Source organism: Semicossyphus pulcher, unplaced genomic scaffold (genome assembly GCF_022749685.1).
Source record: "Semicossyphus pulcher isolate SPU_LCO1_2020_fin unplaced genomic scaffold, fSemPul1.0.p SCAF_19, whole genome shotgun sequence".
In the NCBI taxonomy this organism is placed as follows: Eukaryota; Metazoa; Chordata; class Actinopteri; order Labriformes; family Labridae; genus Semicossyphus; species Semicossyphus pulcher.
The window spans coordinates 2844707-2867987 of record NW_027211692.1 but is presented as its reverse complement, the minus strand read 5'-3'; the positions used below and the strand labels follow the sequence as shown (position 1 = coordinate 2867987).

At 40.7% G+C, this 23281-nt stretch overlaps 1 protein-coding gene across 2 annotated transcripts in view; it reads right to left on the bottom strand.

The window, feature by feature from the left end:
- The window catches only part of pak1 (p21 protein (Cdc42/Rac)-activated kinase 1), a 49024-nt gene that overhangs the window by 16219 nt on the left and 9524 nt on the right, over positions 1-23281 (bottom strand). For both annotated transcript variants that reach the window (XM_069668098.1, XM_069668099.1), the window contains exons 2-4: positions 20358-20420; positions 1808-2026; positions 365-459 (exon numbers count right to left, since the gene is read on the bottom strand). In XM_069668098.1, the coding sequence (XP_069524199.1) occupies positions 365-459; positions 1808-2000 (288 nt within the window). In that variant the 5' untranslated portion in view covers positions 2001-2026; positions 20358-20420. The remainder of the gene's footprint in view (positions 1-364; positions 460-1807; positions 2027-20357; positions 20421-23281) is intronic.

Sequence of the window (23281 nt, the reverse complement as noted above, 5' to 3'; positions counted from 1 at the left end):
GAAAAGCAGGAACTACTGTATGTCCCAGATTACAGAACAGGAAGGAGTAGTTCACACACACACACACACACACACACACACACTTTAACTCCCAGCTAAACGTGCTTGGTCAGGCGCATCAAGTGAGTCAGCTAAACAAGGCGTCTTTGTCTAATGTGATTATTTAAAAAGGTTCATTTGCCAAGTGTGTATTCATCAAATGCACACACACATTTATACACACACTCGCACGCAACATTGAACATGGGTCCTTTGGTAAGCAATTAAAAATGCAAACACACCAGACACACATTGTTGTTGCTTTAGGAGAGTTACGACCCACAGGGGCACAAACACACAAACAACAACACACACACACACTTACAGTGAACTCCCCGGTAACAGCATCAAAGCCGACATGGATGGTGTGTTCGAAATCAGACGGCAGAGAAATCTCTGGACGCTCCTTCTTCTTATAGGCTGCAAGAAAAAACAGGAAAAAATACTTCAGGATATTTTAGTTTTTAACCCAAAGGAAACAGAATTATCTGTTAAGTAATTTACTGTAAGATTAAAGGCTTATGAGTGAAAAAAGGATAAAAACAAAGGGATTTAGAGTCTTAACTTAGCTCTTAAAAGGCTGCAAAAAAGTTGCATAGATGCTAGTTTTATGAATCACACCTTCTGTCCGAGAAGAGATTCAGGTAAAAAAAATTCCTAGAAAGGTTAATTCCAGAGAGAAACAGTAAAAAGGCAAAGAGGAAGAAATACTGAAGGCTGACAGAGAAGGAGAGCTCATAGAAACAGAAGAGAAATACTGAAATGAGAATGGAAAGAAAGACACAGACAGAGGGGGAAAAGAAGAAGAGATAATCAGAGAGAAAGACGACAAAGGGGACACCATATGTGGTAAATGATGCGCAGTGATCCTCTGGGAAATCATTACTCCGCTGAGAACCACAGACAGCAGACACCCCTGGGAAGACTTACAATGCTGCAAGAGCACCAGCTTCCTGCAAAGCATCATGGGTAATATATCCTCGTGCGTGGATGTGTACGGAGAGGGGTACACAACCAGCCTGGATACTATAGATCACTGGCCCCTCTTAACAATGGACCAAGAACAACCTACAATGATAATATTCTTTTTTTGTACATTATTTCATCCACGTTGTGTACTGCTGAGCAGCTGTTTTTCCTCATCACTGTCTTGCTTCACACTTCATCAGACTACTCTCTACTTTGTTAACAGACACATATAATATTACATTTCCATTTTCACAGGATTTCACTACTGGTTGACTTAAACAGTATTTCCTAAACAGACATCAACAGAAGCTCAGAGGAGGTGAAGTGAGTTAAACTCTGCAGCAGAAAGTCTGCTAGCAGCATTGACACAATAAGGGCAGACTGATACAAACTGTACTTCACTGCTCTGATACACAGGGGGAGGCTGTGAAAGTGGAAGCAGACACACTGAGGAGGTTTTAATGTGTTTGCTGACGATCGATCGAGCTGTGTGTGATAAGAAAAACATGATATCTTGAACTATTTCTGAGCCACTGGTGTGATTCGGATAAAAACCCGGTGAAATAATGAATTATAGAACTGTTTAAAAAATGAAGGACTGTAACTGGTGCTTTTTAAAATTGCATTAATATAAAATAATGTAATGGTTTCAGGTTCCTATAGCTGGTTGTTAGGACACCAGAAATACCTTTAAAAAATAGTTTCAAGTAGTTCACTTCTCAAACCATCTTCTGCCCGTTATCATGATTTAACAGGATACTTTGGTGCTTTGGTTTCCGTAAGAAAAAACGTTACTTACTCTTATCGCCCCCTCCGGTCAGGATGAATCTGATCGAGCGGTCTTTCTTCTTCTTGTCCTCCGGGTTCGGTGGGAGGGGCTTGGAGCCGTGGTTGAGTGGGGCGGGGTCCTTGTTGCAGGAGCCAATCATGGTGCTGGTGTTCCTCATGGGCGGAGCTGGGGGCTTGTCCTCGACCTCCCCATTATCAGACATCTTCAGCTAGCTGCAGCCGGCCGCTCCTGCACAGGAAGACCCCAATAACAGAGAGGGCAGGGTGAATGGCAGGGGAATTAACCAATCACAGGTAAGCATTCAGCCGTTAGAGTTATAATTACAATCTTCTGTGTAGGTATTAGAGCTGGAAACAATTATTCACTTTATTCATTATTTAACTTCACAAGCTTAAAGATTCAATCTCAAATATTTCAGTTGCATTCTCTTTGGCGGCACCTAATGGCGATAAACGGGAGTTGTGGGTGGACACAATTTAACCAGACATCTACGGTCGGCTCTGGTTGTAACTCGATCGCTTTCCTTTTCAGACTGTTTGCTTCATCTGAGGGTCGAATTTTTCTTTCTTTTTCTTTGAATTTTCACTTCTTGTTGAAGTTGTATCTGTAGTCATCCATCTTTTCTTTGTTTGTTCAGCCATAGTAAATTACTGTTTACTCACAACACTTGCAGAGAGCGGAAAAGCAGCCGCTTAGCTCCGCCTACCCTCTCTGGCAGACCAACCACTGCTGGCTGATGGAAAACGGGTCACTAACTGGGCGCTGCTTGTGATTTTTTCCTTGAATGTCACCACAGACATCCAGTCTGTAATAGTACTATATACTGCAAATGCAAAAGCTTTCATCAGTGAGCCACAGGCTCAGTCACCATTGTGTTACCTGATTCGGCGATAGATGGTGACTTAACAGACGTTTATCTACATGAAAATCTTCAAGATTATTACTTTAAATTGACTAGTTTTGTTTCTGCAACGTTAAAAAATACAAAAATTGTGCAAAACTGAAGAAAGCAGAATTATATGTACTTAATAAATATTTTAAACCAATTATGTGTTATTAAATAATCAAGTAATTTCAGCACTACTGGAAGCCATCCAGACTTTAGCATTGTTAGCATGCACAGTTCAATTTCCTTGCGAAAGACATGTCAGCCTCTAATGTATTTATATCTCGCACTGCACTGGGCTGCTGTATGTATTACGCTGTTTATTGTTTTATTAGTTTATACTTTTTGGATTATTCTTTATCTTTAAAAATGTTTAAGAGGCTTTTCATGCCATCATAAAAAAAAGATATTGAATTAACGATGAAACACTGAAATAGAAATGAAAAAATGAATTAAATATTTGGTTTCATTTTTTATCAGAAACTTAGAAGTCCAGGAAAATGACAAACAATATATAAATATATACTCTATATGCGTTTCCATTTGCTCACTGAGCGAGTGGTCTGATTGATCTACAAACACTGTGCTGACTAAACCATGCGGTGTGTGTGTGTGTGTGTGTGTGTGTGTGTGTGTGTGTGTGATCTTTTGACCAAGCAGAAAGTTGCTCTTTTTCTTCTCACAGCATTTAGGTCTGAGTCATGGACACACACACACACACACACACACACACTCAGTTGTGTAAGTAGAACCTGGAGCACGCACACAGCTGGGAGGCACAGAGGGACATTTAATGACTGGTTTTTCGCCACAACACCCTCACACAAAAATACACACAATCACACACACACTGCAAGCTAACCTGCTCTGCTAAATGCTCATGAGGAGAGACTATCTGGGGCAGAGCTGCACAGAATAAATCAACACACACAAAATCACACGCACGCAAAAGGGGATGCTGATGATTCATCATTGATCTATTAATCCTCATAAAGATTTGTGAAGAATATTCTAACTGACAGCACACACAGCCCTGACTCGTGACAGTATCAGCTCCCTGCAGGTGTTTCAGCAGCGACAGTGTCATCAGAAACTGAACACGGCAGAGGACACAGCTCTCTGATGGAGCTGTATTATATATCTGGACTTCTCCTGGTACATTACACTGTAGTCGTAAATAAAGCCAAATAAATTATTCACTAAGACTAAAATAAAAAATTCAATCAAGAGCTAAAAACTTTCCCATGATGCACCAGTCAGCTGTGCAGCTCTTCTCCTCAGTCCTGTCTGCTGTCTTCCAGTAAAATCAAACACGAGTTAAGTGTGCTGATATTTCCTCTCTGAACACACCAAACGTCGAGACACTGCGGTATTCAGAACTGCACTACCACAAAGCTGGGAAATTCACCATCAACTCAACTGACACTCCACGTGTCTCTCTTTTAGCAGACTGAAATTATTCTCACAAAACTTCAGAAATGTGTCAACAGTTTACATCATCGTGGCTGAACTCCTGCTGGGCTGAGTTCTGATCCAGCAGCTGCTCTGTTTGCAGGGGTGTGATAGCAGCATGTACATAGCAGCATGTACATGATGCTATCACAACCTCACAGGAGGAAACTATGTGAAGACATGAACACAAAAATGAGAAAAAAACTTCTGAATTTCTCTGTTTAAAATTTTCCAAAGAAGAGAATAAAACAAAGGCTGCACAATATGAACAAACACCAAACCACTGACTCCCCCTTCATAAAGCAGCAGGTAGATCTTACCTTAGCAGAGGCGGACAAACATGTTCACAGCTTCAATCCACAAAGAAACTACAGCGAAACTCTTTTAACTCTAAATGCAGAGAAGATGTTGGATCTGCTGAGAGTTCGAGTGAAGGAGACGGACTGAGAGAGTGTGAGTGTGTGTCTGCCTTTTGACCAAACCTGCCACCCGTGGACTGTGATGTCACGACATGATCAAAAAGGTGAGTCACATAAGGAAGTGGGAAATACGCCAAACACTCACACACACACTCAAAGAAACGCACAGGCCGACTAGAGCAAATCCACGAACACTAAACTATTTATGTCTGATGAGGAAGTAGAAATACAGCAAACACACACACACGTCACACACACGTCACACACACGTCACACACACGTCACACACACGTGCAAAGGTGCCGTGTGTGTTTACAGCCAAACACACAAACACTCACAGTTTACAGCGAAGTGAAGGCCCCTTTGTTGTCTGTTGATGTAAAACACAGACATCACATACAAACACATGTATTTATCTTTACACACACTCACACACACACACACACACCTACACACACACACACACACACACACACACACACACACACACACACTAAATCACAGCTGAAAATCAACATTAAACCTTGAATTAACCCTTTAAAGATAGTGTTTACAGTGACATCATAAATCTTTGTCCATCTTTAACACACGAACACACACACACACACACACACACACACACACACACACACACACACACACACACACCCACACACACACACACACACACGCACACGCAACGTGGTCAGGAGAGGTCTCATATTTCAGACACTGCTGTCAGTTTCAGCGAAGGCCTGTTATCAAACAAACCCACACACTGTCTGCGATATGACACACACACACACACACACACACACACACACACACACACACACACACACACACACTCAGACAACAATTAATCTTCTAAAACTGGAGGATGAGTAAAGTGAGAGTCGGAGGGTTTTTCCAAACACAGAAACTCAAACAAAGACACAGTCTTCATCGTTTCCTGACAAAGTGTCTTTGAGCAAAGACCCAGACCTGCAAGTGAAGATTAACTTAAATGTTAATTCATCTTTGGAATATTTTCCTGACAAATCAATTACAGAGATGCACAGGACCACTGGCATGCTCACACACCTTAATCATCAATTCTGCTGAATCTCAGGGAGGAAAATAACAGTCAAAGTAATACATCACATATAGCCAACATCCTTGGTAATCGGGTAAACTGCTAAATGTTGCTTCTCACTAGCTAACGGGCAAGGGCAGTTTTTTTAACTTCATTCCCATTTCTTTGAATAAATCTGTGCGACTGCTCAGAGTTCAAGATAAGTCATCAAAAATGTTAGACGGTTTACTGGAAGAGAAAACACATGGATTTTCTTATGTAAATTATGGACACAAATTTAGCATACACCAAGAGATAAATGAGCAATTAACAGAGACATAAATAAGTACAACATTATTTTTTAATGTGTCTTTAAGAATTATTATGACTTACATAGCAAGGCATCATACATATAGTCACACTATATAAGCAACATGACCAGGAAAGATGAAGAAGAGAAGAAACAACAACATAATCCTACACGATGCAATCCCACTATGTTAATGCTTTCCAATAATCTGAGAAAGATCAAGTTATATTTCAAAATAAATTTGAGGATGAGCAAAGGTGAAAAAACTCGAGCCTGACCCATATGTTGAAACCATTACCGATTTCACAGGTAACATTTACAAATAACTTCTATGCTGACAGGGCTGAGAGGACTGTAGACTGTAAGTCTTCTGCATACGTTCTGTAACACTGTTTTTGTATCCGGACGCATCACAAACCAGATATATGCTGGTCAAGTTTGAGCAAAATACCTTTACGTGTGAGAAGCTGCAACCATCAGCACAGCAAAGGATCAACACAATAAAACACACAAACAGTCTTTGTTTACTGTGTGAAGAGACACACACACACACACACACACACACACACAGAGTATAGTATTTATGACTGTGAGTGTGTGACTGTCAGACTGATGAGAAAATATCACAGTGTCAGAGACCTCATATGATATCTAGAATTAAAACACACACACACACACACACACACACACGCACACACAGGATGATTACAGTGTGTCTCTGTGAGTCACAAATTGTCTGAGCTGTCATGGCCGACCCATCCATTTCTCCAGCAGACCACTTTCCTGCTTTTCAACACGATCTCTCTTTGCTACCCTCTCCATCTTTTTTCTCTACCTCCATCTCTTCTTACCCTTTTTACCAGTTTAGTCTGACCAATGTATTTTTAACTCTCATCTCTCACCTCCCTCACTCATCCTTTCCTCTGCTCTCCATCACTGTGAATCACGTCGGATCATTTCTCCTGACCCACATTAATCTGAAGGTTCAGACACAGAAACTCTCTGCAGCTCTGGATATATTCTTTATTTCAATCAAACTACCCTTACTACAACTCTCTCTCTCTCTCTTTCTCTCTCTCTCTCTCTCCCTCCCTCTCTCTTTCTCTCTTTCTCTCTCGCACGCTCGTTATCTCCATCTCTCTAATTGTGAGGGCAAAAGAAATTCATCCAAAAAATAAATACTTTCAAAATATGCATTCAAAACTCAGACACATACTGTACATGATGGTCTTCAGGTACAGAGGCATTATGCACACACACAGACACACACACACACACACACACACACACACACACACACACACACACACACACACACACACACACACACACACACACACACACACACACACACACACACACACAATGGAGAATTACCATTAAATGTCAGCACTTCCTGGAAACGCTATGTCAGCCTCTGCAGCCACGTTTACTGGATGCAGGCTTTACACACACACACACAGATCCATCCGTGCATACATTAACCCTCTCTGACACATACATACACACACACACATTAGTGCATGTAACTGCATTTTAAACACAGTCTTCACCTTCACCTCCAGTACTCCTGACCGTACCTCTTTATTCCAACTGATGAGACAAAAAACTTCTAAATAGAAAATCTGTTGTATGACCGAGACACGACACTAGTTTGGACTGCTGTGGTATGAGCATGCTCAGTGGCTGACCCAGTTCAAATTTAACCTGGTTTTAAAAAAATGCTCCATCACCTGCGACTGTCTGATTAGTTAAGTTTGAATAATGCATCCTGTTGGCCTTTCCCTTTAAATCAGTGGTTCCCAACCTTTTTTTCCTTGGAGCCCCCTCTGCTTGTATCTAAGAAAGGCTGAGCCCATCTAGTTAACACGTACACCAAAACAATAACGTGATTAATTCCAAATCTTTATTGGCAAAAATGAACACCAATCAGCCTACAGTTCTTTGTTGTTTTAGTTTATCAAAGTTATCTTTAGTTATTATAATAAACACCCCTTTTAGTTCAATTTAAATTTGTGCATGTTTTTTTTTTTTATAGTTGAACAGACTTTTGATTATCAAGTTAGTGCTTTTTTAATAATTTGATTTAACATGTGCAAATCTAATCTTGACAATCTCAGTGCAGACAAAGCCTCGCCCACCCCCAGCGCTCTTTGGTGCCCGGACAAAAGGTTGGGAACCGCTGCTTTAAACGATGTTTTCCCTCTGCTCATAACGAATCAGTAAGAAGCTAGTCTTGCCAAAGCATTGCTAAATGTAAGTTTAATGATTTGTATGAAAGTAAAGGCTGAATTCATGATACAAACCTCCCTTTTCAAGCTACAATTCGGTCTGAAGACAACATTAAATTCTTTATTATTGTTATTCTTTATCAGTTCCACAGCCAGGAAATGTCTGGTGGTTATTTCTGCAAACAAGAGAAGCTAAAACCTTTTATTGCTCCAGCCTCTGAATGAGGATAATATTCATGTTTTCATAATGTTATACATAATGAATGTCTTTGGCTTTTAGACCATTGGTCTGAAAAAACCCCAAAAACAAATTAAGAGAACATTTCATGCTCTGAGAAATGGTAATGGCCATTTTTCTCAGGGGAATAATTAGCCAATAATTGATAATGAAAATATTCATTAGTTGCAGCCATAGCCTTGAGTGTTATAGCTGCATTTTGTCTCTGAGACAAAAACATAAAATGAACAATGAAAATGGGCCAAACCGTCTCATTTGTACTTTATTAAATACTATTAAATATCACATTTATATTGAAGCTTAACAAACTGTCTTTATTTATGAATGTTTGTGCAAATCCTCATAAAGATTTATATCTCACTTGACAGCAGATCAATCCTGCAAATATCTGATTTAATTCTAGTGCAATACTGCTGTTTTTCCTGCAGCACACAAACACACACACACACAGAGACAGGCAGACACACACACACACACACACACACACACACACACACACACACACACACACACGCGCACGCACAAACTGATGCACACACATACACACCAACCAGGCTGGTTCCCTCTCAGCCTCCATCCTTGTTTAACATTTAGCTGAGCTAGCAGACGCAGCAGGGGGGACCCGCCCCAGTCGTAGCCCAGGAGAGCTCTGTGTCTCTGGGCATGGAGAGGCCACAGAGCCTCCTGCCTGCTCCTGGAGCTCCTGCTGTGTGTGTATGTGTGTGTTAGAGAGAGACACAGAGAGAGAGACAGAGAGAGAGAGGCAGGAGATAAATAAGACATAAACAGGAAGAGACAAAGAGACAGACACAGATGAGAGGAGAGATGAAGACGTTACTGCGGCCTGCGGGACAAAAATACAACAAAAGAAGATACGAGGACTCGACTGCATCGAATTCTTCTTAAAATATTGAAAAGAAAGAAACAAACTAGACACACAGAGCAGGTTTGACTCGTTAGGACCAGAGAGACAGAAGGATGTAAGTGATGAGGAGTCTCGTCTGTCAGCGGTCGTCTCACACATTGTGCCGTCACAGTAATGAGACACACCCCACAGCCCAGACTTCAAATGTACATTTTTACATATTTTACAGCTGACTTGACTGCATTAATATAGTCGTATATATGGAAACATGTGCAAATCCCACTGTACGCACACAGAATCTGTTTCAAGTTCAAATGCACACACACACACACACACACACACACACACACACACGACCCAACCACACCCATTATAATTTAGGTCTTTGAAGCTCCAACCTCGGGAGAGTCCCTGGTTTATACACTGTTCATCCAGACTGTTCTTCTGTATTCATGGCATTTTTAAGCTTTATTCTTAACTCTGATAATTTACTTTATCTCATCACTGCTTTGCTTTACCAGAAATATATATATATTTCTATTGTTTAAGTATTAAGTATTGTATGTAAACCAGAGCCTGACATTTCTTCTTCTTTTGTGCGATAAAGCTCCATTGTCGTCCAATAAAGGCTTTAAAACAAATCAGTGAGCTACACTCCTACACTGCATGACATGTTCCTTTATCAACATGAATACACAAACTTTAGTCTTTGTTTTGATTCATCCCACACACAGTAAGTCCTCCTGCTAACCAAAATGCTCAGCAGAGCACCAAATGTAGATTAATCCACCACAGGAAATAGTCCCCAACATAAATTTACAGATTTACCTCTTAAGAGAACCAGTGGGCTGAGAGCATAAGACAGAGGGTCAGAGAGACACACAATTGTTGTTGTTATTGTCAACATAAAAGACCAAAATCAACAGAGAATAACTCCAGCCGTATCCTGTAACAAACTTTAGACACACTGAAAATAAAAAACAGTAAAAATTTTACCAGTAAAAATGTATAAAAACATATATGCAACTCTCCTTTACACACACACACACACACACACACACACTGCAGTTTCATGAATTATCAATCACATCTGAGAAGCAGGGAGTGTTTTAAGACTGTTCTGCACAAACCTTTAGAGTCTTTTGTCAGGTGGCAATCAGTGCCTCTGCGTGCATGTGTGTATGTGCGCACACGTGTGTGAGTGTGTGTGTGTGTGTGTGTGTGTGTGTGTGTGTGGTAAAGGGACAGATGGTAATTTGGAAGAGGAGGACGTGGCCAAACATAAAATAAAGGAGAGATGCAGAGAAAGAGAGGAGAGGAGGAGAGGAGAGGGGGATGGTGGTGATCTTCTGCATGAACGAAGAAGGTGACAAGCCTGGTTGGGATGGGGCAAGAGAGAGAGAGAGAGAGACAGAGAGAGAGAGAGAGAGAGAGAGAGAGAGAGAGAGAGAGAGAGAGAGAGAGAGAGATTGAATGTAAACAAGAAGTAAAGAAAGTAAGAAAATAGGAGAGATAAAATAAAGCAAAGAAAAGAGAGAAAGAGGGTGAAGAGGGTGAGAACAGTGCGTGACAAAATAACAGACTGTATCTTAGCAGGGGACACGTACACACCCACACCAGCACACACACACACACACACACACACACACACTTTAGTCCATCAGTTGGAGGTGATCGGTGCCTTGCCCGAGGAGACATCAACTGCAGAACATAATCTGTTCAGATGTCAAAAACCCTCTCATGTTACCCATAATCCTTTGTGTTTCAGGGTCTGTCCCTGCAGCTCTGGTTATGTCGAACAAGCAGATCGGTCTTAGACAACTTTTCAATCCTTCAGGTATCGTGGTTTAGGGCTAACATTGTATTTTTCTCACCTCAGCAGGTCAGTGAGGTCAAGTTAGAGTTGAAACGAGCCATCTGACAATCAATTCCAGATTCTTACCTGCCTCTTTGCTGCCTCTCTCCGTTTCATATTTTAGTACATTGAATATGTTTGGACTCTTTATCAGACTTAACAACACGTTCAATGGCATCGACATTTGGTTTGGTGAGAGTTTTGCAGTAAGCTAATTTTATTGACCAAATCATGAGTGGATTAATCAAGAAAAAAAACAGTAATCCATGATGAAAATTACTGTCGAGCCCTTTTCCCACTAAACAAAAAACCCGCTAACACCCGGCTTTTTTGCTTAATGGGAAAGGCTACAATCGGCATTCAGAAATTAGAAGCATACTCGACTGGCAGTGGAAAAAGAGACAATTAGCATCTATAAGCGGGTTTTCCTGGGTCTGAGAAACCTGCATCAACGCACAAACATTGGTGGGAAAGGTTTCAGCTAAGTTAAGTTTCTATTTACCTTAAAGACCAATACAAATTCAATTAAGACCTATTTTCACATTTTAAAAAAGTACAACGATTCAGAACTGTGTGGCAGGTGTTTGCTGGTGGCTTTTTGGGGGTGTTATTCTGACTTTCCATCCGACTTTAACCACTGAATCTCTGAAGAACCCCCCGGGAAGGGGAAGCTGTTCAGATCCAAGAAGCCTGATTCAAATCTAAACACACAAATAAATATCTGATTTGGGACGACTTAACAGAATCAAGTCTGCACAAACAACCAGAGCTGGGCCATAACTCAATAGCTCTCTGATTTAATTGCATTTTGACCAAAGTCTAATGACAAGATAATGTGATTAAGATGGGATTTTTATCTAACACAAATTAACTTTTACTACAATTTCTCACAACCTGACATTTTAAAAACTTCCCTGTATATTGTTTTCAGTTTCAGCTAAAATAATACAACGAAATAAGCTAAAAAAAAGTTGATCTGTCCTTCTGTCTGTGCAGCATATTGATTATGCTGGTTATTGTAAGCAGGACATCCCAGAAGCCCCCCTCTCTATTACTCACACACACACACACACACACACACACACACACGGATACAACTTGCTCATACAACCATCTGTCCAGCCCCGCCTCAGTCTTTAATAGCCAACCGAGGCCACATTGTGTGTGTGTGTGTGTGTGTGTGTGTGTGTGTGGTTCAGGGGATCTGTGCTGGTTAAATAAACATACATAATCAATTTGCTCACTACCTGCTGAGATCATTGTGGCGATCTCTCCGCCCACTCCTCGAATCGCTCTCATTCCGGCCCTATCATCGATGTTTGGAATAATCACTCACCCTTGTGTCTGAGCTCCTTGTGTAGTTGACTGCACTTTTTTGCTGCGTCACTTTACACAGACCAACAAAGGATAACTGCAGGATATAATAAAATAAAAATCAGGGTGCCTCGCTGAGCAAGGATGAGGTGATCAACAGCTGCACTTCGTGGACCAGAGGCTGAGCGTTGTTGACTCTGTGGTGTGCAAATATTTTCAGTTTCTTCTTCATTACCATCACCACCAGTATTTTTCCATACGAAAAAAAACTGTCTAAAGGTTTGTTGGCTCTTACCGCTCCTCCTCAACATAATGTCAAAAAGGAACAATCTGTGCTACTGAGGTTAGCTAGCTAAGGCTGCTAGGCAACGTTAGCTTGTGATTGTGTGAAGCGTAAGACAGTCCAGCCAATAGATAATAGATGCAAGACGTATTTCAGTTTGGATCAAAGTGAAGAACGTTCAGACTGACGTTTCCACCCTGGAGCTTTGCCCTAAAAACAGGATTTAAACCAACCAGGGCAGCAAATCCTAGTATAGTCATCTGAGCGTATATTACGCGCAGTGGGAAAGACCTCTGAGCAGGAATAAGGATGAAATCTGAGGCGAGGGGGAGGATTCAGTGTCAGTGATCCTGAAACATCTGAATTCAGGCTGGAAAGAGAACCCGACTTAAAGAGGAGACACTCCTCCTGCTAAACTTTGGAGGCTGACGGACTGAATGACATGACGTGTGATGTGAAGAGCTCAGGCTTCAGTGGTCTGATTATGATCCAGACTGTCATCACCGTCACACTGAACCAGCCTCCCCGCCTCAGAGATTTGAACCCAGTTTATGTCCATTTAGAGAGACTACACTACTCTGCAACTCTGACTGTATAAGAGCAACAGAGAAACATACGAGCAGAAGGTGAGCAAAACTACTAAACTCAGAAGTTAACCTGAGATTCTCTGATAGACATTTAACTGATATTTGACTGACATATTTGAAACTCCGGAGGCACTACTTTACGTCACAGCAACATCCTTATTTATTTATGATTAACAGGAAACTTTTTATGCTTCAGCTAAGTGCCAAAAGATTTCTGTTGCACTGAAGAAATTGCAGTCGCATGCTGGCCTCTCCATTCAGCCTGTCTCATTAAATACATCATAACTCTGAAGCAGGATCCAGCTCGTGTCTGTTTCCTCTCCCTCGTCCTCTCTGTGTACTAAACCAGAAATCATCTAAAGAGACAGTTCTGTGAAATGACACGCTTCCTGTCTAACTCCAAATGTCCAGAAACGGATCGTTTCTTTCTCTGGTTTAATGTGCAAAGTCAAATTATAAAACAGTCTGACCTAATGCAGAAAAGCTAACAGCATAAACAAATAAAAGCAGAATGTATGTTTATGCACACAAGGAAAAATGACAAAACAAACCCCAACAAATATCACATCCTCATGATTTGAACAGTTTCTTCAGTGAAAATAATATCTGCAGAAAAGGTCATTCTCACGAGCATAAATCATTTTGATGTCAAAAACACATTTTCTATGTTATGTAGCAGCAATGTTAAACAAGAAGAGCAGATTAAAGCAAGGGCATGAAATATGAAGCCATAAATAATAACAACAATAATAATAATAATTTGTTTAAAATTGCTCTTTGAGGTCACCAGGAAGAATAAACATACATTAAAGGTTGATGGTTAAAGACTGGAGCTTAAATCTAGAGCTACCATTAGATGTTTCTTTCTCTGTTTTTTTCCGACCAAAAACTTTAAATGATAAATTATGTTAATAGTCAGCGGGTTCTTCTTATTTTAGGGGAAAGTGTCATTTTCAGTAACAGATATCTCACACGGTTTAGTAACAGTTCGGAGTTCAGCCTGGCTCAGATACTAAAGACGACGAAGACCCAGAGTGTCTGTGTGTTCACTCGAAAAGGAAGGAATCCTCCGGGGTAAGAGCATCAAAGGCCAGATCGTGACGGGTGTGAAGTCTCACTCTGTGTGTATGTGTGTGTGTGTGTGTGTGTGTGTGTGTTTGTGTGTGTGTGTGTGTGTCTAAAGATCAAGTACATACAACTACTAAATAAACACAAACAACTTGGACTCTAGAGAGACATCCTGCTGGACAAGCCACAACATTCAATACAAACCAAAATCCAATAAGAGCCAACACACACACACACACAGACACACACACACACACACACACACTCGAGCAGAGAGCTATACATAATCAATGCAGACATGGATTACAAGGTGACATTAAGACCCCCAACTGGGAGACCTGATGTTTCAGCTCTGTCGTGCCCTTTAGACAGTCTCTCACACACACACACACACACACACACCTTTCACTTTGCTTCTCTGCTGCTTGAAAAATGAAAACATTCTTTATTAATCAGAAAAATATTAAACTTTCCATCATTTTCTACTTTTCTATGTAGACTCTGTAAATAGAGATTAGGGGACTTCCAACTTCAAAGCTATAAACTGTAAAGACAATAAAGCAAATAAAAAGTGTGATCTGTCAGACTCAGAAAGGAGTCAGCGTCTGTGATTGATTGTATGTCTGACTGAGACCGGATGAAGAAAGGTGACCAATAATATTTTATATTTTTACGACATGATTGTCTCTGGATTTAGACAGAGCCCTCAAACACTAACAAGCCTCTCTGAATACTTTCAGAGATAAAGAGATAGTTTTCTTTAGTTTCCATCGCTGGTCATGTGAAGATTTTTGGGGGTTTTGTTCCACATTTAACAAGCTTGACAACTCCAACTCTTTTTGAACAGATGAGGAAAAGTACTGATTACTGACAGATTCAACTTCACAAACACAAAACAACTTTAAACTGACTTCTTATTCATGTTTTGCACCAGTTTTAAGGAATGTTTTCCTTCGCATGAAGATAAAACAGAGGGTAGTAAAAGGCTGTAATAACGAAGGAGGAAAGAGCAGTACAGAAGACCTCAATGATTCATCAACTAAGACTCGCTGACTCTCTGTGTGTCTGACATCATAATAAAGGTCTGAATCAGCTGCTGTCATTGGTCAGCGTTGACTCACTGTCTGTGACTGATTGGCCGTCCAAAATAGACCTGATTGGTTTTACAGGAAGCAGAAGGGCTGGAAAGTACCAGGACAGAGAAAGAGAGGGAGGGAAGGAAACATTTATTTTAAATGAGCAGAAGAAAGAAGAACATATTAGTGAATGAGACAAAGACAGAGGTGGAGAGGGAACGATGTGTGCATGACAGGCCAAAAATGAAGATAAGGATGTTCTGGTAAAGTATTTGTGTCAGTTAGAGCAATCAAAGTCTTTTTATATTCATGAATGAAAGTTTGAGTGGGAGAATGTGACTGTAATTGGCATGATGCCCTGAGTCGAGAGAAGACGTGGTCTGTACTTGCAATGAAGCTAAATGCTAACACTAGAGGTGGTCTTTAGGATGAACAGCTTTGTCACCCAGCAGGCTGAGGTGGATGAAACACAGGAGAGCTCAGTGAAGAGAGGATCGGATTTGACTTTATCTGAGCTGATACTGGTCCATTAAAAGGTGCCAAGATCAGTCCTGATATTCAGGTCAGCTCAGGACATCTCAAGTTCAAAGAGAGGAGGAACTTCAGATAAGGAGAGAAAGAATGGGATTTCTTTTTTTTAAAGTGAGCAAGCAGGAAAAAGAGTTGAAGAGAAGAAGAAAAGTGAAGATGAGAAGCTAAAGAAGCTAAAGAAGACAGAGTGAAGACGCCCTGCCAACACGTGAAAGGCTTGATTCAATCCCAGGGTGCTTTGCAAACCCTTAAGCCCTCTAATGACGTTAATATGCTTAATGCAGACTTACACACATACACACACAAACACACGTGCTCAGAGCCATCCAAAGTCCAGTCAGCATCATGGATACACACAGAACTCTTTATATACCATTACTGAAATCAACACACATACACACACATACACACACATACACCCACAGACACACACATACACACACATACACAAAGCAGTTAGAAAAGCATAATGTAAGTCATAAACATGGTGGATGCTTTTACAGTACACAGCATACACACGCACACGCACACACACACACACACACACACACACACACACACACACACACACACACACACACACACACACACAGACAGACACAGACAGACACTGCAGTGGACATAAATCAGTCCAATAGATTGCAGCCCAGCAGAAGACGGTTCTTATAGTCTGTTTATTACAAGGCTGCAGGAGTGTATGCGCATGTGTATGGTAGTGTGTGCGTGTGTGTGTGTGTGCGTGTCTGTGCATGTGTCTGTTATATATATATTTTATATAGGGCAGAGGTTGTATCTCCCTTTACAACTGGATGTCAGATGTCATCTCTCTTCTGTTTGCTTCCTTTTCCCAGAGCAAACTCGTTCACACAGCCAGCAGTCTCTCTATGTCCCTTATGAGCTTCCATATTTTCAGCTGGTGATTAAGAGCCTTATTTTACATTTTACATGTCAAAGATACACAGTGAGCGATCTTACTGACAGGTGCCCCTTATACAGAGACTACAGTCCTCGACGCACTGTTCGCAGGTTTGACTCCCAGCCTGCTGATCATTTGGTGCACGTCATCCCTCACTCTCTACTCCCCACATTTCCTGTCTCTCTTCAGCTGTCCTATAATACAAGGCAAAAAGCCAAAAAAACTATCTTTAAAAAAAAAAAAAGACAGCAGGATGAGATTTCTTGTCAGCAAACACAACTTACGCATGTACAGGACACGATGAGCAAAGAGATAAGACATACAGCTTCGACCACAGGGATGTCATGTTTTATCTGTCAGCCTGAACAGGTCAGTAACACAAGTATAATTAAAAAATAATGTAAGTCAGCTGTAACTTTCAGCCACTAATTACATTTAAATTCTAAGTAAGTGAATGTTTAAAAAGGTCATGTGGTTTTGTAATCATCAAATTTCCAATTCATTCTGGAGGGTCTTGAACGTAACATGGGAAGCATTTTCTAAGAGGAGCAGTACAGACTCGGCAAAGTTGTTTGGGAAGTTTGTTTGTTCATTCAAAAATACCTTACACTTCAAAATACAGCCTCTCTCCAGTTTCTACTTTTTATAAAATTTCTAAATACATTTAAACTCTTTAAACTCTGATAGCAGCTGAACTCTCTCTCTCTCTCTCTCTCTCTCTCTCTCTCTCTCTCTCTCTCTCTCTCTCTCTCTCTCTCTCTCTCTCTCTCTCTCTCTCTCTCTCTCTCTCTCTCTCTCTCTCTCTCTCTCTCTCTCTCTCTCTCTCTCTCTCTCACGCTTCTATTCTTTGTCTTTCCCTCTTCACGTCTCCCTTCACTACATTTAATCTGTCTTGATAGTTTTTGCTTACAGCTATTTATTATGTGAATGTGTCACTAGAAGAATAAAGAAATTTTTAAAAAAGGATTAGAAAATAATGAATGAAATGAGGAATAAAAAGAGGAATCTGTCCAGTCTGAGGGGTCCAACAATGAGCAAGAAGAGCGAGACAAAGAGGACAAAAAGGGGAAAACAGAGACTAAGTGGAACAGCAGGAGAGAGAGACTCAAAAGTATGAGGCGAGAGAGACACTGACAAGAGGAGAGGGAAGGGGGCAAATGGGGGCCAGAGGAGAATACAAAGCAAGCAAGGGATCAAAGAATAAAAGGAAAAATGAGGAGCAACAAGAGTCCACTGGAATTTACACAAAACCATTTTTCACTGGACAAACTGTCAGAGTCTCTATACTCTGTCTGCTTACTTTACTCTCTGGATTAATTCATTGGTGGAAACAGAGAAGCTTTTGTTTACTACGTGTTAGAGCAAACAAAACCATAATGTTGACTAGCTGTCTGTTTCCTGTCTGTTGTGTTTTATTTGTAGTAAAACTCGGGAGCTGTCTTCAGGTCAACCTCAAAAGAGAACAGCATCTTAAGGGACTTCCTGGTTCAATAAAAGGTTCATAAAAAACAATGCTTAGATTAATTAATAATACAAATGGCTGATATTTTATTTTCAGCATGCAGACAATACTTTCTAAATATTATAATCTTTTTTATAAAACCTCTTATTCATTTATAAAAATAAGTCAAAGGTCTTCATGCATTTCTAGTGTTTAGTGTTTGTGTGTGTTGCATGTACAATATACAACAGTCTACAGTATGATGTGTCTGTCTTCCACAAGTGTGAGAGTGTGTGTGTGTGTGTGTGTGTGTGTGTGTGTGTCTTTGTGTAATGTGATTCTTGAAAGGCTGTTGTTATCTCAGCCCAGCCCTGAAGACAGAAACACACCCCCACAATCCATCAGTTTTAAATTACACACACTTGAAAGCGATGATACACCTGTCTCAAAGGAAGTATACACAGATGCACGCACACACAGACACAAACAACAACACACACACACACACACACACACACACACACACACACAGCTGGGTAGAGCTGATATGAGATTTCTTATACTCTAGAAAATCGAGAAACAAGAGGGTGACGGTCCAAATGAACTCGAACTCGAGCCTCATACCAAACGAATGACATCACAAAGGCTGTGTCCGTTTTTTATTTGACAAAGAAACAGATTCTCAAGATTTACATGAAAACACTAACCATGAGAGAGGATATTATCTCCCACCTCCTTTTCTAGGCCGACACTTACACATAATAACACAATGTGGCAATACTCCCAACCAACACACACACACACAGAGGCATTCAGAGCTCGCACACACACAATGATGCAGTACATTAAAAATGCATGGCAAGCCTCTGTTCTCATGAGCACAGTAAAAACCCCACCCCCAAACACACACACACATGCACAAACACAGGTGTGCAAGGGTGGGAATGGGGGTGGGGTCTGTCCACATCCCTGATCTACCAGCTGTCAGACTCCGTCCATGCCCAGCCCTGTTACCATGGAAACCCCATAAATAATGGAGGCTGCAGTGCATGCTGGGAGCCATCAGGCCGGAGAAGCAGAATCCCATTACAGTCGACTTACATAACGTGAAACCCTCTGGTTTCCCTCAGTGAGCCACAACACCGAGACGTCTTCAGTGTGACAGATGATCTAATGAACAGCGTGTCTGCAGGGCAACCAAACCAGAGCCAAAGATGACCACTGCTGCAGGAAGTGGCCAAGGACAGGCTCATGTTTGAGGATAAAACAACACATTTTGCTTTTTCTTTCTTTTTTTCAATGATGTCTCCAGCTTTTACTGGCCTCAAGCATGTTCAATACATGAATTTTGCTGAAATAAAATAAATGCAAAGATCCCCAAACACATGCTTGTAGAAACAGGGAGTGAGAGCCTAATATGGTCAACATATTCATGGATGCATATGAAATTAAAAACCACAACAAACAACCAATAATCTAATCTTCTCAGGAGATATTGAAGGAAGTTGGATGAAATATAGAAGAGACTAAAAATATCCTTTAATTGGCTCATATTTGCAGGACTTTGCTCAAGTGATTATGCAAATATTTGGAATTAAAGTTGATCTTGTGTAACAGAGCATCCGGGCAAATTTCCATTAAAGAAAATAGAACTGGATGAAACTGCCCACTCACAAGAAAGCCATCATAAAACGGCTACATGCAAACCCTCTGACAAAAGGGCTGCAACTGTCGAAGCCATAAACTGTCTGGAGCAACTGACCTTTACTTTAAGACGAGGGTACGAGCAACTAAGGCTAAAATACCAGAAGAAAATTGAAATAACCAATTCCTGTACAAGTCAACAAGCAGTGTCAGTCCTGGATAATTTAAAGGATCATTCAGGTGTATTTAAGGTTCGATCTCATTCTTACAGCTATTGTTTATTATTTCTATCAGCTTTGTGGTCACCAAAGCCAAGTTAAATCCACCTCAGTCTGTGCCCCTGAGCAAGGCACAGAACCAGCAGAACAGACTCACAATTACTTCACCTGTGTAGCACCAGCCAAGCTTACCTGTTAGTGTCGTGTCTGAGTCGCTCCTCTCACAGAAGACAAAGAGACAGCTTCACCTGCAGCCTGCACACAGAGGGTGACACCTGTTAGCACTCTGCTGGAAGTCCAGCACTAAAACGATTTCATTCGCTCCACCTGCTCTTTAAGAATCCAGGATTAAATCTTTCTAAGTCACCAGGACTCAGATCAGTTCTCAGTGTAACCTGAAATCTATTTTGTGTCAATACAGCAATACTAAGTTTTGCTGTCCTTAGAATACCTTTCAGTTTCTACTTCTTTCTCTTGTCAGATATCAGCGCAAGTAGATTGTGTGCTAGCAAAGGCCAACAGTGTGTCTCGGGTTGTTAGTATTTTATGACTATAAATGTCACATTTTATAGTCCAAAGTCAAAAGAGAGAGACACCACTGTGACAGTACTTTGTGAAGGACTTTAAAAAGGGCAATGACAAAAAGTTTTATGTAGTGAAGTCCGTCAGGGCAAATGGGAATTTAACATCGAGGGAAAACTCGGGTCATCAACCTTGCATTAAATTAGAGGGGTGTTTGTAAGCCTGCAACACGATGCTTTTCTGAAAACTCCACTTAACTCCCAGGTAAGAGGAAGCATCTGTAAATCTTTTACTGCGTTTTCATGCGTCGTACTGCACACTCTTTAAAATCGTAGCGTACTAATACATCTGTCTTATATAATGTCTGGTTAACTAACAAAATATAATCAACTGATCCTGAAATCATTTCATACGAACAGACGGACAGGTGAAACCACAAACACATTCAAATAGACAAAGACACCTCTACCCACATTTTTAATAGCTTGATCCAAACCTTCATTTTAATTGAAAAGTTAAAGCAACAAAATACACTTATATTTTTGACATTCTTATGCTACCATTGTGCTTTCAGGTAACAATTTCCATTTTTAATATGACAATGTCTCCATGCACACATCCAGCTCCGTATACACAGACAGACTCAAAAAGAAAGCCTGTCTATTGTTTTCCCTGCGTGATAACAAATAATTTGCCTGACCTCAATGTGAGACCAAAATGAGCAGATAGAAATCCAGTCTTACTGTGACGGTGTGTCAGTGTGTAGAGTAAACTTTTTAACAACAATTTAGATTTTCTACTGTACGTGTGGAAGGAAATCTATTAAAGAACGTGAAAATATATTCGTCTTTCCTCCTTTAGCTCGCAGATGGGGTCTGCATGCCATCACACAAACAAACAATCTGCCGCCTCATAAGTGAGGAGGAAGCTGTTTGTGTGTGTACACAGAGTGTGTGTCATCGGGGGCTCAGACGACACTGAACAAAGAGAGAGAGGAAACACAGAAGGAGGGCAGGAGGTGAGAGTGACGGCCACGCAGCTGTCCATACATTCACACCTTACTGTGAGAAAACACACACACACACATGCACACACACGCACAGGAGCAAGAAGGTCAGGCTCATGTAGCTCCACACTATGGTTTATTAAGGATTTGATAAACTGTAATTAATGCAGGCTAATGCAACATGTAACAACACACACACACACACACACAGTAATTCCAACAGCCAGAAGGTTATGCAAATTAGCTTATGGCTTATTGAGGTGTTTCTTTACCGTCATTACCACAGGCTAATGCGACATGTAGCCAGCTGTTTCACCTCCCTGTGTTGCTCACACACAGACACACACACTCACACAGAATGAGACTGACAGTTAACACAGCTTTAGCCTTTGCTAATTATTGATCCACCCACTGAGCTCCTGGGTCAGGTGAGCTGGAGGTCTCTCACACAGACATACATACAAGTCATTATCTGACGGACTGATCAGTTCAGGCCAGACGCACAGAGCAGACAGTTTGGACAACCTTAACCACGAGAAGAGGCCTGTTGAGGGGTCAGTCGTTTGAAATTCATGCTATGAAGTCAAACCAAATATATTATATAAGACACAGATGGCTCCCACAGGAGGTGTTTCTGTCTAGATTTGTGCAGTTTTACAGCATCATTGTTTGAATAACCAGGTTTTAGGACTGGTAGCATGATACAAAAATTCAATCACAATCATGTTTAGAGAGGAGCTGAAATTAGTCATTTAATCAATTTGTCAAACAACAGAAAACTATTTTGATAATTGATAAATAGTTCACACATCCTCATGTTTTCTTGCTCTGCTGTTTTTTCTGTGTGATACTGATTACCAGATAAATCAATGATTTAAAAATGATGGTTGCTGCAATAAATATGAAAAAAAATAAAATAAAAATAAGATAGTGATAATTGTCACAATAAAGATTTTTTTGGGGGGGGAAATTACAAAGAACATACAGTTGTTAACCTGCATGAAATAAGAGCCGATCTTCATGTATAAAACTAAACCTTCTAACACATTTTGTTTTACAGAATAATTCATTTGTACAAGAAAAATGTGTTGATAGTTTTGCATCTGTACAGAACATGGCTGCTGAGAGTTGAGTACGGATATTATCATTAGCATCATCAGAACAGACTGAGCAGGTTTAGCTCCGAATTAGCTTTGACTGTTTAAGTCAAAGCTGAAGCATGAAGATCAGCCTGAAAGTCCAACATGTTGCTCTCTAAACCGGCTTTGTTCCCCCCAGCAGGCTGCCTGTCTTATCTGTGAGCTGAAACACACACACACAACCAGTCAGACTATTCTGTGTGTAATGTACTTGCGGGTCAAATGTGAGAGTAATTGTGTTTCATAGCTGCAGGGCCAATTACTGCGGCTGAACATGCCGATATCTGATCAATGCATACTGGTGCAGAGGCAGGCATGGACAATTGTTGGACTTTGCACTCAGCTCAACACATTTTTTGTTGATCGCTTTCTGTTTCAGCTTTGTTAACAATATGTTATATTTTGGAAAGATTGAATACTGTAATAAAGCCTGACCCTGGTTATGATTT